This window comes from Poecilia reticulata, chromosome 6 (genome assembly GCF_904066995.2).
Source record: "Poecilia reticulata chromosome 6, P_reticulata-male-v2, whole genome shotgun sequence".
Taxonomy (NCBI): domain Eukaryota; kingdom Metazoa; phylum Chordata; class Actinopteri; order Cyprinodontiformes; family Poeciliidae; genus Poecilia; species Poecilia reticulata.
Genome location: NC_088835.1, coordinates 19,805,024 through 19,818,777, shown reverse-complemented (window position 1 = coordinate 19,818,777; position 13,754 = coordinate 19,805,024). Strand labels below are relative to the sequence as shown.

Sequence of the window (13,754 nt, the reverse complement as noted above, 5' to 3'; positions counted from 1 at the left end):
CGAAATTTTTTTTATTAATGCAGAAATGTGGTCCTGGTGAAAAATATGTTGATCTATTTTACAGTGTGCACACTCAATACTTTGTCATGACTCTGCATGATCAACTGGCACAGAGGCGATTAAACTATTGCCGTAGTGAGATGTTAAAAGTTCTGGTGGCTCTAATTTTTAATATAAATATAAAGTGCTGGAATGTTTATCAGCGCATATACAGGTTTTACTCTTCAAATTAATCCGTGAAATTTCTAATTTCTTGAAATGCACCAGTATTTTGAGACCCCAGTGACGACATGAGAGCAGTCTGGGTCCCTCATTTAATCCCACTGAGTTGACACTTGCTCCACCTTCGAGATCTAAGAATAGACCAGCCAACATGGACTGCTCTGCTCAAAGATCGAGAGACTCCCCGGTAACATTTTGATCCAGTTAAGAATGAAAAGATTTGCTCCAGAGGATTTTTTTTTTATATCTGTGTTTGTGTATATGCTCTTGAATACTTTAATGACTTTTTACTTTGTTGTCTTTTCCCCTCCCATTGGACTGTGGTTTTCTTAGACATACTAAACTGAGTTAATAGTTCTGGATGCTTGAATTATTTTTTTAAGCTGCATTGAATCACTGAATCAATTTCCCAAACTTTAGATGAATGGAACACTCTCAGTATGATTAATGCAATCAGAAAGTGTTTCATAATGCTCATTGAATGCTTGATCTTGTGGTTGAAACAAGGAATTAAAAGGCTGTTGGGTGCTAATTCAGTTGTAAACAACTGGATAGCATCCACCCAAATCCCTCCTAGAAGATTCTATCAAGCAGACTCAGAGTGGAAAACCAATGAGGCCCTCCGCACATATCACCTAGGAGACAAAAATGGAGCCAAGGTTACAATCCAAACTAGCACACATGCCTTTCATGTGAGTACATATAAGTTTATAAGTTTCCAAACTGCCAGACTAGTTAATACAAATCCAGTTTAATGATTAATTTCACAAAGGTGGACCTCCGAAAGCTTTCAGAGTGCAGCGAGTACTTCAGAGCTTTGTCCCAGTCCAGCATGAGAGAAACCTCAGAGAGCCACATTCATCTGGATCACGTGTCCTCCTCCATTTTCCACAATCTCCTTGAGTTCTGCTTCAATCATGATTTTAATGTTCCCCGAGAAGAACTGGGGGTACACATCCAGGTATCCAGTCAAACATGAAGATTTCTTGGTTTATTTTAGGTTGTGTAAGGCTAAATCCAGTCACTGTCTCGTCTTTTCCGCTCCTCAGGTGGGCAGCTATCTTCTGGCTGAAGCCTTCGTCTCGAGGTGCCTGTTAGCCCTGGCACATGAACTCAGTCCATCGAACTGCTTATCGTACTTGAGCCTTGCTCAGGAAATTTTCTGTCTACAGCTGAAAAACACGGTGTTCGCTTATTTGAGCCGGAACCTTCTGGAACTGCAACACGTGATCAGGTGTGTGAAGTTATGATCCGCTGGTTTACTAAAACATCTGAAATAACTGAGACAGATTCATACATCAGGTGTCTGTGCGATGAGGAGAGGGAGGAAGTCATCAAACTGAGAGCAACAGGAGAACTGTGCCTGTGCAGCCTCAGGAAAGAAAACCTGACTTCCTGGAACGACCCGGAGACAGAACGTGCCCGGAACATTTTCACCATGAAACTTTCAGAGGACAGTGAGGACTGGCATTCAGTCACAGAGCTTCCCTTCAGGGCCGATAAGTGGTGTTTTACTGTTGTAGTGCTGTATAACTACTTGTATGTCATAGGAGGCTACAGGCAGCGCAGGAAGAGAGGCTGGGAGTTCATTATGGCTTCCTTTAGGTATAATCCCTTTAACAATTCATGGGTGGCTACATCACCTCTGATAAAGGTATGAAAGGCCTTGAGCTCAATAATCTAACTGGTTATTTTGTCCAAAGTTACTATTTTTTTCCCTTTATTTTTTATAATTAAACCAATGATCAAAATGTTCTGTTTTACAGCACAGAAGGCACTTCAGTGCAGTGGCCTGTGAAGGCTTTATTTATGCGTTTGGAGGCTGGTATTTGGATTCTCTGGTGTCTCCAGACTCCAGTACAGCTCTGTACACAGCAGTGGAGCGATACGATCCATGGGAGGATACATGGAGGTTTGTGTGGCAGCCCAAACACAAGCTCACTTTCGTCGTTGCCATCACTGCCACACACGACGGAAAATTTCACAAGATTTGATGAAGACATTTAGTGTATAGTTTTGAATTCAATGCTGATTTTCTGTCCACACAGGCTGAGCCTTACACATACAGAATCAAATACTGACTAAGTGTCCTCCAATTATGTCCATGATTGGTGTGCATAATTTCTGCCTTAGGTTTGTGTCCCCATTACCACTCACCGACTTCCAGTTCACCCTGTCGTTATCCCATGACGTCCCCCTCACTGCCAGCCTTGGAGAGTGTATCTATGTGCTGGGGAGCATCCAGAGGACAGGAGAGAAATTACTGTTGCAGTACAACACAAAGCAAGGTGAATTAAATAAAAACAAAACTAACATTATGCTTGTCCTCTTCTAACTCCTCTGTATGTTGTTGTTTGCAAAATGTCATTGTTTATTCATGGCACACATCCACAGTTCAAATGAGTCGTCTGACGTCTGTACTTCCTCTGTCTCCTAGACTCATGGTCTGAACTGCTTCCCACCTTGACGAGAGCTGATGTAGACCTTCCTACTCTGTACTTCCTGGGCGCTGCTGACGAGCTGCTTGTGATTGGTGGGAACAACTCAAGGAATGTGGTGACATCATTCCATGTAAAATCAAAAAGATGGGGGAAGGTAAAGATTCTTAGGCCTGATCTAATTTCTTGGAAGAGAGTCAGCTAAGCAGAGATATGCTTCCATTCAAGATATTTTTGATGTGTTATTCTTTCTTCTCTCCAGATCCACAGAACAGAAAGAGTGTCATATGCTGGACAGGGGACATTTGTAGGTGACCAGCTGCTGATGTCCAGTATTGACCACAACACTGTTGTGAGGCTGGATCTCTCAACCCTAACCATCAGGAGGCTCCCACCTTTACTTGTCCCCATGCGTTATGAGGCTATCTTTTACCTTTACTTTTAATGTTATAGCTCACTGGTTTACCTAATATATACCTTTGTTTATGGAGGAATGAGACGGTCATTTTAAATGATTTAAATATTTTATTTTATTTCAAAATCACCTTGGCACTCAATGTTTCTTGGTGATTTTTAAAGGTTTTTGTAGTATTAGTGGCCTTTATTTGCAATTTTTAGACAAAATATTAGCAGAAAGGAGGGAGAAATGCAACAAAGGTCCCAAAACTCAAAATCCTGGCCAGCTGTTTTAAGGACTAATCTTCTCAGAATATCAATCTGAGAATATTATCCACCTGATCTTATAATGCTGATACCATTATCCCCTTGGTGCTTTCTTATCTTTGTCAAATATTAAGTTGTTTTCCTTTGGATTTGTTGGGATCTATTCTCTTTTAAGATGTTTCTGATTAAACAGATTATCCACAGCTAATCCAGACAGCTCATCTCTTTGGTTATTGGTGCTTAATTAGTCTACATCACAGTTAATTTGTTTGTATTTATTTAAAAAATAAATGAAAATAGCAGCACTCTGGAGCACCCCAATATGCAGGCTGCCACGGTTTAAGAATTACGGAGATAGGAAAAGATGGAGTCAAAACCATTATGACAGACTGGGAAGGGTTTTTTTCAGAATGCGGTTTGTCATAATGCTAGGGTAACTATATGCTATTTCTAAAGCATCTCCACTCAGTAACATGATATAGTGTTGGTGTTAACTGTGCATTAAAGGCAACTAGTAGCCAACTGCTTTATATATATTAAGATCAAGGCATCACAATGTACTGATATCTGTTTTTGTGTTTTCCAGTGTTTCAGCTCATATATGTATTTGGAACATTAAAAATTCCCTGAATCAAGACGGTGGGCTAAAACTAATTTCAAGCATCTTTTTTTACCCATTTAGCAAAGTTGTCCAAGCCCTGTTAAATATCTTTTAAAACCGTGCCTCTGAAATCAGGATAATGTGGTATCACAACCAATGTGATCTCTAACCGCAGTGGCCAAGATTTTATGAAGGACCTCCGTTATGGGAGATAAAAAATTAAGTGGCGTTATCCAAGCTACTACCTGACTAGAATTCAAATGAAAACATACAGAAATAAGTAAAAAGTTGAGAAAATTGAAATGATTCCCCAGAATCTTCAAGATTTGAAGACAGTTTGTCCTAAAAAATGGCAAAAAATCACACTTCATAGTCTCTACGAGAGATTTCAAAACTCTTCTGCTAAGTAATACATTTCCCTCAGCATGTTCATTCCACCTTCGTTACGCATAACCTTATTTATAGACATTTTGTTTTGATTTCTTTTAATGGGTTGTTACCAAAATTATTGTAAATTTAATGTCAAACAGGCCACATGCTTGACAATGTCTGTAATATCCAAATTAACAACTTTGCTGAGTCAAATAATCTTTTACTGGTAAATTAGGTGAAATGTCATAAGGATCACATTCAGTTACATGGCAGGGAGAACACCAGGTCAGGCGATGTCTATGTTTGGTGTCTGGTTACAAAGAGAGGCATGTTGTGGGTGAGAGAGGACAGGGAGAAGCACAGGAAGCAGTGACTATGTTCACTACCTGAGTAAAGCCACGTCAAGGACACAGAGAGCACAAGTTTCAGTACAGAAGAAACCCACTGGTTCTGGGCTGCAGACCAAAGTCACTGATTACCAGCTTTCCTTTCACCTCTGTGTGTGTGTAACCATCTGCCTGGTCTCAGAAAGGTAAAGTACACTCTTGATCTTTATGATTCTTTGACTCTGACAACTGGGACACAAATTTCAAGTTTTATGAAAACGACAAAGTGCTGACCTGTTTAGGTGCGTTGCTTGTTTTCTAAGTGAAAAATCTATTACAAACTGGTGGAAAATTGAAATGACAAAGTAAAATACAAATATTTGTACAGTTTGTATTAAACTAATGACTTGTGCAACTTGCTTCAATGAGATGAACTTAAAATTAGCAGGGAATCTGGACATTTTTGCCGTCCCTTGTTGGTCCTACTCTGTGTTTATATTTCCATTCCTGTCTGAGTCGTTCTGCACATGCTCTGTAGATGTACCACTATATCTGGCCATTGAACTTTGTCCCAGTTGGGGATAGTTTGGTCATGTGACATGGAAAAAGCCATACCAGACCTGCCACTAAAACACAATATGCAGGTATGTTGGAAGTCCAAATATTTCTGTTTAAGACTTCTGAGGTACCTGACATTTAGAAGTCAGTAGTTTTAACTTTACTATGTATTAATTTATTTTACTAATGCAGACATCTGCACCTCACCACCTCCCACTTTTCAAACTTTGCCTGTTTAAATGCACGAGTGCCAAGCCAGTTGTTTTTTCTATTTTTTATTTCCACAAAACAGAACAGCAAAAGAACCATAACTTGTGTAAGTGGAAAATGTGAATTCAAAGAAGCTCATAAAGGTGGTAAAAAAAATACTCTTTATGTTCAACACCCTGCACAATTACTAACACCACAAGTAAAAGGTGGTGCAGTTCAGATACCTTTTACCTAAGAAGTAAAAGGTAAATATATCCTTTATGTAGAGTTCATGTATTAATCATGGAAAAAAAATCCCACCTTTAAAAAGTAATATAACAAAATCAGACAGATTAATCCCACTTAGTAATGCCAATATCAATTACTATTAATAAGTTAAGCCTTTTTAAAGTTTCTTAAACTTTTTTTTATTTAATCCATAAATTCTTGTGTCCCCTTGATTTATTTATAACATGACAGAGATGCTGTTGAACATAGCATTATATATATAAAGCTAAAGCAACAATTTGAAGGTTTAAAACAACTGGAACTGTGTCTGAGAGGTAAATAAAAATGTATAAAATTGTTTACATCCCCACATCTCACTGTTGAAGAACTGCAGCACAGAATGTTATGTTGTCATGTTAGCTTGGTCTCCATAACAACCATTTATTTTCAAATTATTTTAACCTTAGCAACTGAAACAGTTGCTAAGATGAATGTAAACATTGTATAGTGTAACATTTAAAAAGATAATATGACATTTCAAATCAAATGAGAGAAGGTTCTTCGTTATTTCTAACATGGCGCCTATATAACTTTAAAACATTTGCTTGTATTACAATGCTAATGCCATGCTTAAACTATCTATGTTAGTGATCTAGGGAAATGGCTGAGGCCCATCAGGCAGTGGGCTTCGAGTTCACTGTGCGCCCAGATGGTGTGGATGTGAAGCTGACTAAGGAGGTCCTCAAAAACATCTACCTGTCTTCACTCACTGCCTGGAAGAAGAAAGCCATTAGGCTGAAGGTAGAAACACAATTTCAGCATATGTGTCTATGTTTAAAGCATTTGCAGTCAGTCAAAAAGATTGTAATAACTGATTAAGTCTAGTATTTAAAATCACCAATGGCCATCTTTTTTTATTATTATCGAATATAGGTAAAAACAGAAAACATATTAAATCATTTGCATTTTATACAGAATGGAATACTGACTGAAGTTTACCCAGCCAGTCCGTCCAGTTGGTTGATAGTTGTGATTGCCATGATGATGTCCTTGTACACTGGCACAGACCCCCCTCTAGGAATAATAGATACCATCAAGAAAAACCTGCCTTACCAGTCAGTATCATACACTCATAAAATATTTAACTCAGTCATTGCTGTTTTGAAAATATTCATTTTGTGTGTGTGTGTGTGTGTAACAGATCATTGTGTCAGTTGCTCCAAACTTGTCAGTCTTCACATTTCGCAAGTAGCTGCTGCCATACTGACAGATTTTTGTCTTTTCTGAGCAGAGACTTTTTGTCAGCGCAGGCGAGAGCAGTTGTGAGCGCCATCCTGTTTGCCACGGCAGTATGGCTGTTCTTCATCCACATCATACGATTCGCTCTAAAGACTCTTCTTTCCTACCACGGATGGATTTTTGAAACCCATGGAAATATGAGGACAACTACAAAAGTGTGGCTGGTGGGTTTGCTTCAAGTCAAGTTTATTTGTTTACATCAGCAATAAGGAAATTGCTTTACATCATACAAACACAAAAAATACAAAGTTACAGGACACACAGTCAATGATTGAAGCATTGCATCAATAAAGGTCTCTGTGTTGCTTTTTAGGTGATAGCTCCCCTATAACCTTTGGTGTTCAGGATTTTCATCAGTGTATTTCACTTACACAATCTGAGTCTTTCTTTCACTATTTGTGTCACTTTGGCCCATTCGGGGTAAAATCATAGCTAAGAAACTAAGAAACCTGTCAGAGGAGCATAGGAATAAAGTATATGCATTTGATTTTAATTAGTTTTCATTCATTCAAAATTATCATTTACCACCCAGAGACTGGTAAGGTTGCTCTCTGGACGAAGGCCCCTGCTCTACAGCTTCCAGGCTGCCTTACCCCGACTCCCCGTCCCTCGAGTGAAAGACACCATTGAGAAGGTTTGTAGAAGAAACACAAGTGAATTACGCTAAAAAAATGTCGGTAACACTTTATTTCAAGGGGTGTGCATAAGACTGACATGAGACTGTCATAAACATGACATGACACCTGTCATGAACATGAAGAAGTATTTATGACAGTTGTCATGAAGTGTCATTTGGTAAATAATGACACTTTCAATGCAAAGTTGCTCCAAAAGTTGCATTGAAAGTCCATTAAAAATGCCAACTTTGCATTAAATTGTCATTATTTACAAAATCATGCAAAGTTGGCACTTTTAATGGACTTTTAATGCAACTTTGCATTAAAAGTGTCATTATTTACCGAATGACACTTCATGACAACTGTCAAAAACATTCATAAAGACTTCTTCATGTTTATGACAGTGTCGTGTCAGTCTTATGCACACCCCTTCAAATAAAGTATTATCAAAATGATTTTGAAACATTTCTTAATTGTCCCCTTCAAACCACAAATGCAGATTTTAGACAAAATGTCCCCTGTTTGTGTTGCACTAGTTTAAGTAGTGAGAGGTGGAAATCTGCCTTGCCAGTATGGCAGGAGACGTAGCCTGAAAGCATTATGTGTCGTTACGTAATGCTTCATTCTCGACTTCATTCCGTGCATCTTTCTCGTAGTATCTTGAGTCAGTGCGCCCTCTGCTGGACGACGATCAATACAAACGAATGGAAGTTTTGGCACGTAACTTTAAAGAAAACGAGGCATCTCAGCTCCAAAGGTACCTGGTGCTAAAATCCTGGTGGTCAACAAATTATGTGAGTGGTCTTCACATATTTTGAAATTAAATCCCAAGTTTGCTGAATTTGTTTATGAATATTTTGTATTGATAATGCCCTAACATCTACAGGTAAGTGACTGGTGGGAGGAATACATCTACTTAAGGAGCAGAGGTCCAATAATGGTCAACAGCAACTTTTACATCATGGTAAGATGAAATACAGTTATGTTTATTTGTTTAGAAGGGACTACAAGCTACGAACGTTTTCAACAAATTTTGGCTTTTACATAAACACGATTAAACATAAAGTTTAAGTAACAAAGCATCTATTTTGTGATTGGACATCTAATGTCTCCAGCTGATGGTTTCATGTTTTTGTTTGAAGGACCTTTTGTATGTGACCCCAACGCACCGTCAGGCTGCCCGAGCAGGAAACATAGTTCATGCCATGCTGCAGTACAGGCGCAAGCTGGAGCGTGGTGAACTTGCACCGGTAATCTGCCCGTTTTACAAACCATACCTGTTTTTTCTGAAACATACAAACCAAAAAATGTGGAAACACTGTGCCTGGAGAATGTTCTACCATTCAACAAACTACAGCCCAGTGAAATCTTGTTTTCTTTTGTCCAGCTTTGCTCGGGTTTTTTGGCACTTAAATTCCATTTCCTTCCAGATCACTTTGGCTGTAAACATGAAATTTTATTTAAGTTAATTTGTCTTTTGATTTTTTGCATTTATCTGTTAAGTAACACCTTTATGTTCTTCATTATCTACCTGGATTTTGTTTGTGTCACAACTTTCACTTTTTTCCTCATTCAAAGTTTTACACATAACTGACTGGGAACAGTGATCATCTTTTGCACAATTTTTACACCCAACGTCAATTTAGTTTGAGGTAAACATGAATACACTTGTCCCATGTTTTCACTTTAGAAATATAGAAATATACTTTCATTTTCAAATTATACCAAAGAAAATGTATGCGGCATTAATAAAAAAAATCTTGTTTTAAGTGTTTTAATTACACAACCGACCGAACATCGTCCTACTATGGTTTCTCTATTTTGAACCTTGTGAATTGATGGATGGTGATGATATCCTAGTCCCTTCTCTTCACAGATGAGGGCTTTAGGGACCGTTCCGATGTGTTCCACTCAGATGGAGAGAATGTTTAACACCACTCGTATCCCTGGTACGGAAACAGGTAAGAATAATATGTATGGTTTAAGCACTCATGCACTGGTTGAAGTAAATCTTTCCAGCACGCTGCACTTGCTGCCCTTTTGGGCTAATTTCTATCAATGTTGTCAACAGACTCAACTCCAACAATGACTCTCCTGTTGTCCTATTGTAGTTCTCCAATTGTTCTCTACATTGTTAACATGAAGACATTTGCCCTAAAGCAAATGGCATAAATCAGATGATGTGTAAAATAAGATCAAAGGCACATAAAAAAGTGAAATTAAAAACGACCCACAGCCAACAGTGTGATAGTTTTAGTCATTTAAAGCCAGCAATGTATTAACTTGCTAATAATGCATGATTTTATTGCTGGCAAATTTTCACACTGGCACTAAGCTACAAATTTCCTCGTTAATACCACATGCTTTTCAGCTTCAAGTTGAGTATGATTCAAGTTTATACCCTTCTTACTCTGTCTGCAGATTTTGTACTGCACCTGACAGACCGAAAGCACCTCGTTGTCTTCCACAGAGGCCGCTACTTTCAAGTGTGGTTGTATACGGGGGGGCGCCACCTCTTACCCAGCGAACTGGAGAACCAGTTTCAACAGATTCTCAATGACACGTCAGAACCGCAGCCAGGAGAACTGAAACTAGCTGCCCTCACTGCAGGAGACAGGCATGCTCAAACACACAGTCTCACAGCACAGCACACTAAAACCCTCTCACCTGCTAAAGATATGATACTTACTCTTTCTTACTTTGTTTTCCAGAGTACCTTGGGCACGGACTCGGCTTAAATATTTTAGCAAGGGACCAAACAAGGAATCCCTGGATACCATTGAGTCTGCCTCATTCTTCCTGACACTCGACGAAAAGCCACAGGGTTATGATCCAGGAAAGGCTTTCTCACTTGACACTTATGCCAAATCCCTACTGCACGGCAAATGTTACGACAGGTAGGCAGAGAAGACTCGGGGGGGGGGGGGGGGGGGGGTCACTTCCATGGTCATTTCCATAATGTTTTCTGGAAAAAGAGAACCTTCTTGTCATGTCTTACAGGTGGTTCGACAAGTCTTTCAACTTAATTTCATATCCAAATGGAAAGATGGGAGTCAATATTGAGCACTCTTGGGCTGATGCACCCATTGTTGGACACATGTGGGAGGTATAAACAGTATTTCAGTCTTAAAAACAGAGAAAATGAAAGTTTCTTAGCAATTCCTCATATGTTATTTGTGTGTGTCTGTAGTATGTTCTTGCAATAGACTGCTTTCATCTTGGCTACACAGAGGAGGGACATTGTAAAGGGGATGTGAACAGGGGCCTTCCTTCTCCCACTCGACTAAAGTGGGAGATTCCAGAAAAGGTACAATAAACTTCACTAATTAAACGAAACCGATCATTAATTGCTATTTATTTGCTGTGTTTTCTCCTACATCAGTGCCAAGATATCATTCACGCTTCATACGTGTTAGCCAGACACCTAGCTGACGATGTGGACTTCCATGGCCATCTGTTCACTGAGTTTGGCAAAGGCCTGATCAAGAAGTGCAAGACGAGCCCTGATGCCTTCATTCAGATGGCTCTGCAGCTCGCACAGTTCAGGGTCGGTCAGCCATCAGTCACTCACATTGTTTTTTTCCTTGAACATCGGTTTTATCAAACCACATCAAATGTATGTTTTGTTTTGTTTTTCCGTAGGATCAAGGTGTGTTCTGTCTGACGTACGAGTCATCAATGACCCGTATGTTCAGAGATGGGCGGACGGAGACGGTGCGCTCCTGCACCTGCGAGGCTGCTGCTTTTGTCCTGACCATGGAGCATCAGGATGCAACAGTAAGGAAAACAAACACAGTTTTCAAACCATTTAAATCCGTGTTAATAAACTGTAACATGCTAAAACGCTGCATTTGCTTCTGTTACCCGGCTCACGTGAAACCAATGTAGAGTTAAATGAACAGAGATAAATGTGTAAGTAAATATACAACTACCTTTAATGACTTTATTAAATATATTAATTTTACGAATATGAATTGTATTTTTCCCTTTTTAGTGGCATTATTGAGTTTCTAAATACAGAAATGTACATGTATTTTTTTTTTTTTTTTTACAGAATAAACAGTTTGGACACAAATGACGTTAAGTTATTCTTATCATCCTGTGTACATGTTTGTTTTTTTCTAAAATGATGACTATCTACGATCCAGATGCAACAGTAGGGTTAGGCTTGGAGGCAATTTGAGTAAACGTCGATGCCATGTTAGGGGGTTGAACTAACACTTGTGACTTCATGACTTTATTACATGATAAAGTCATAAGGACATCCAGTTCTTGATGTGCGCTATGTTTTTGTGTACATGTCAGAATAAGCAAAAATGATGAAGTAATTTCCTAATTACCTGCTAATGTCTGTGAGCAGAATGCCGAGAGACTTGCGCTGTTCCGGAAAGCAGCAGACAAGCATCAGAACATGTATCGTCTGGCCATGACCGGTTCCGGTATCGATCGGCATCTCTTCTGCCTTTACATAGTATCTAAATACCTCGGTGTTGAATCACCATTTCTCACGAAGGTTAGAGATACAGTCAAATCACTTTCACTTTGTTGAATACTTCAAACAGGACTTATCGGGTCTCCTTTCCATCCCAAAACCTTCAGGTGCTTTCCGAGCCGTGGAAGCTGTCCACCAGTCAGACTCCTCAGCAGCAGATTAATTTAGTTGATATCGACAAGTTTCCAAAATACGTGGGTGCAGGAGGCGGATTTGGACCTGTGAGTGTTCTCGGTCAAAATCTTATAGTTAAAACACTTTAGCACCTTGTCTAATTGTGCCTCTTTTGCACTCTCAGGTGGCTGACGATGGGTATGGTGTTTCTTATATCATTGTTGGGGAAAATCTCATTACATTCCACATCTCCAGCAAATTCTCCAGGCGTAACACAGTAAGTACTCGATGTTTTCCATCCACCTGTAGAGTCCTCGTCGTGTTCCTCCAAGTCTAATTGTCTTTTCTCTCTGTTTAAAACCGCAGGACTCCGCTCGGTTTGGTCAGCACATTCGGAAAGCCATGATTGACATCCAGACTCTTTTCAAGCAAGAAAAAGACAAGAGCGTGGTGGAGAATGGAAAGGATGTGCATTTGGAAAATAATAAAAAGTACATGTAGTACTCTGTGGGGAGAAGTTTTGTGGGTGGGCTTGCATCAGCTAAAAGAATTGCACTTTTACTTATGCTTTTCTGGTGAGCCACATCACAGGAGATGGGCATTCCACTCAAAGAGAACAGTTATATCACTCCTCTAATTTATTTCTGTTTTACATGCTGGAGTTGCTGTACATTGTAATTTAATGATGGGATTTTTATGGCACCTTCTTGTTTCCTTGTCAGAGTATGCTGACCATAAATCTAGTCCAATCTGATGTTAAAAATAAATAAATAAATAAATGAATAAAAACAAAGACACAAGAGTGTTTGTTGGGCATTATTGGTTGTTATTATATTAAATAGGTTGTTGTTGTTTTTTGTCTAAACCCGCAGTAAGTAAAATACTGAGAAATTACACTTTTTTTGAGAATTTGCTATTGAAATAAGACTGTTATTCAATAAAGAAAGTGTTCGGGATGTATCTGTCTTTCTAGGTTAATTTTAGGAGCCATGGAAAAATAATTTGGATTTAAACATAAAAAATAAGGGATAAGACAAAAGTTGTTTAAACAAATTCTGACATCCCATTTTCACATCAGCAAGTAAGAACAATTTGTGAACACTCAAGTTTGAGGACAATCAAACTGGATTTGGTTGAAGAGAATCTATAGGCAAGAAAATATAAAAGATTCATGGAATATCTTTGGTTTTCTAGAACCAGACATTGTTTAAGACACTGAGCTAACCTATAAAAAAAACTATTCATTATCAATTAGGTTTGCAAAAGGAGCCTCAACCAAGTGTTGAGTGCAAATGCTTCAGCCTTACTACTTTTCAGTTTGCATACGTGTCTCTATCAGAAGGACATTTATTGGTCACATTTAATCACATTTTTAAATTACAGAATTTTGGTTTTCATTGGCTACAAGTCAGAATCATCAAAATTAACACGAATAAATGCCTGAGTTACATCAGCCTGTGTAATGAATCTATAGGTATTTAAGTTTTTGAAATACATCAACATTTTTAGTAATATTCTAAGTTATTGAGATGCACATTTACCTGCATGTTAAGGTAATAAGTTATTGAAAAAAAAAACAAAAAAACTAAAATGTTCACTTATCCCAGTTAGTGTCAGCCTCATTAATAATTTGAG

The 13,754-nt window shown here is 38.7% G+C and overlaps 2 protein-coding genes across 4 annotated transcripts; both read left to right on the top strand.

Annotated features, from left to right (window-relative positions):
- Positions 1-121: 121 nt before the first annotated feature.
- On the top strand, positions 122-3,977 carry LOC103466038 (kelch repeat and BTB domain-containing protein 2). Of its 2 annotated transcripts, XM_008411338.3 has the most exons (9): positions 363-409; positions 556-914; positions 995-1,183; positions 1,272-1,456; positions 1,525-1,876; positions 1,989-2,134; positions 2,356-2,510; positions 2,660-2,817; positions 2,923-3,977. In XM_008411338.3, the coding sequence occupies exons 2-9, from the start codon at positions 663-665 to the stop codon at positions 3,103-3,105; spliced, it is 1,620 nt and encodes a 539-aa protein (XP_008409560.1). In that variant the 5' UTR covers positions 363-409; positions 556-662; the 3' UTR covers positions 3,106-3,977. The 2 variants fall into 2 exon arrangements, with proteins under 2 accessions (XP_081464238.1, XP_008409560.1); XM_081608112.1 differs by having other exon boundaries at positions 122-409; positions 760-1,183.
- Positions 3,978-4,636: 659 nt separating this feature from the next.
- Positions 4,637-12,622, top strand: cpt1b (carnitine palmitoyltransferase 1B (muscle)). Of its 2 annotated transcripts, XM_008411340.2 has the most exons (19): positions 4,637-4,828; positions 6,246-6,398; positions 6,573-6,712; positions 6,889-7,060; positions 7,429-7,530; positions 8,170-8,307; positions 8,400-8,477; positions 8,656-8,763; positions 9,390-9,474; positions 9,935-10,130; positions 10,225-10,410; positions 10,514-10,619; positions 10,704-10,820; positions 10,896-11,060; positions 11,156-11,290; positions 11,874-12,026; positions 12,113-12,226; positions 12,304-12,396; positions 12,486-12,622. In XM_008411340.2, exons 2-19 carry the CDS (start codon positions 6,258-6,260, stop codon positions 12,618-12,620), a joined length of 2,364 nt encoding a protein of 787 aa, XP_008409562.1. In that variant the 5' UTR covers positions 4,637-4,828; positions 6,246-6,257; the 3' UTR covers positions 12,621-12,622. The 2 variants fall into 2 exon arrangements, with proteins under 2 accessions (XP_008409562.1, XP_081464236.1); XM_081608110.1 differs by lacking the exon at positions 4,637-4,828 and having other exon boundaries at positions 6,090-6,398.
- Positions 12,623-13,754: the final 1,132 nt, after the last annotated feature.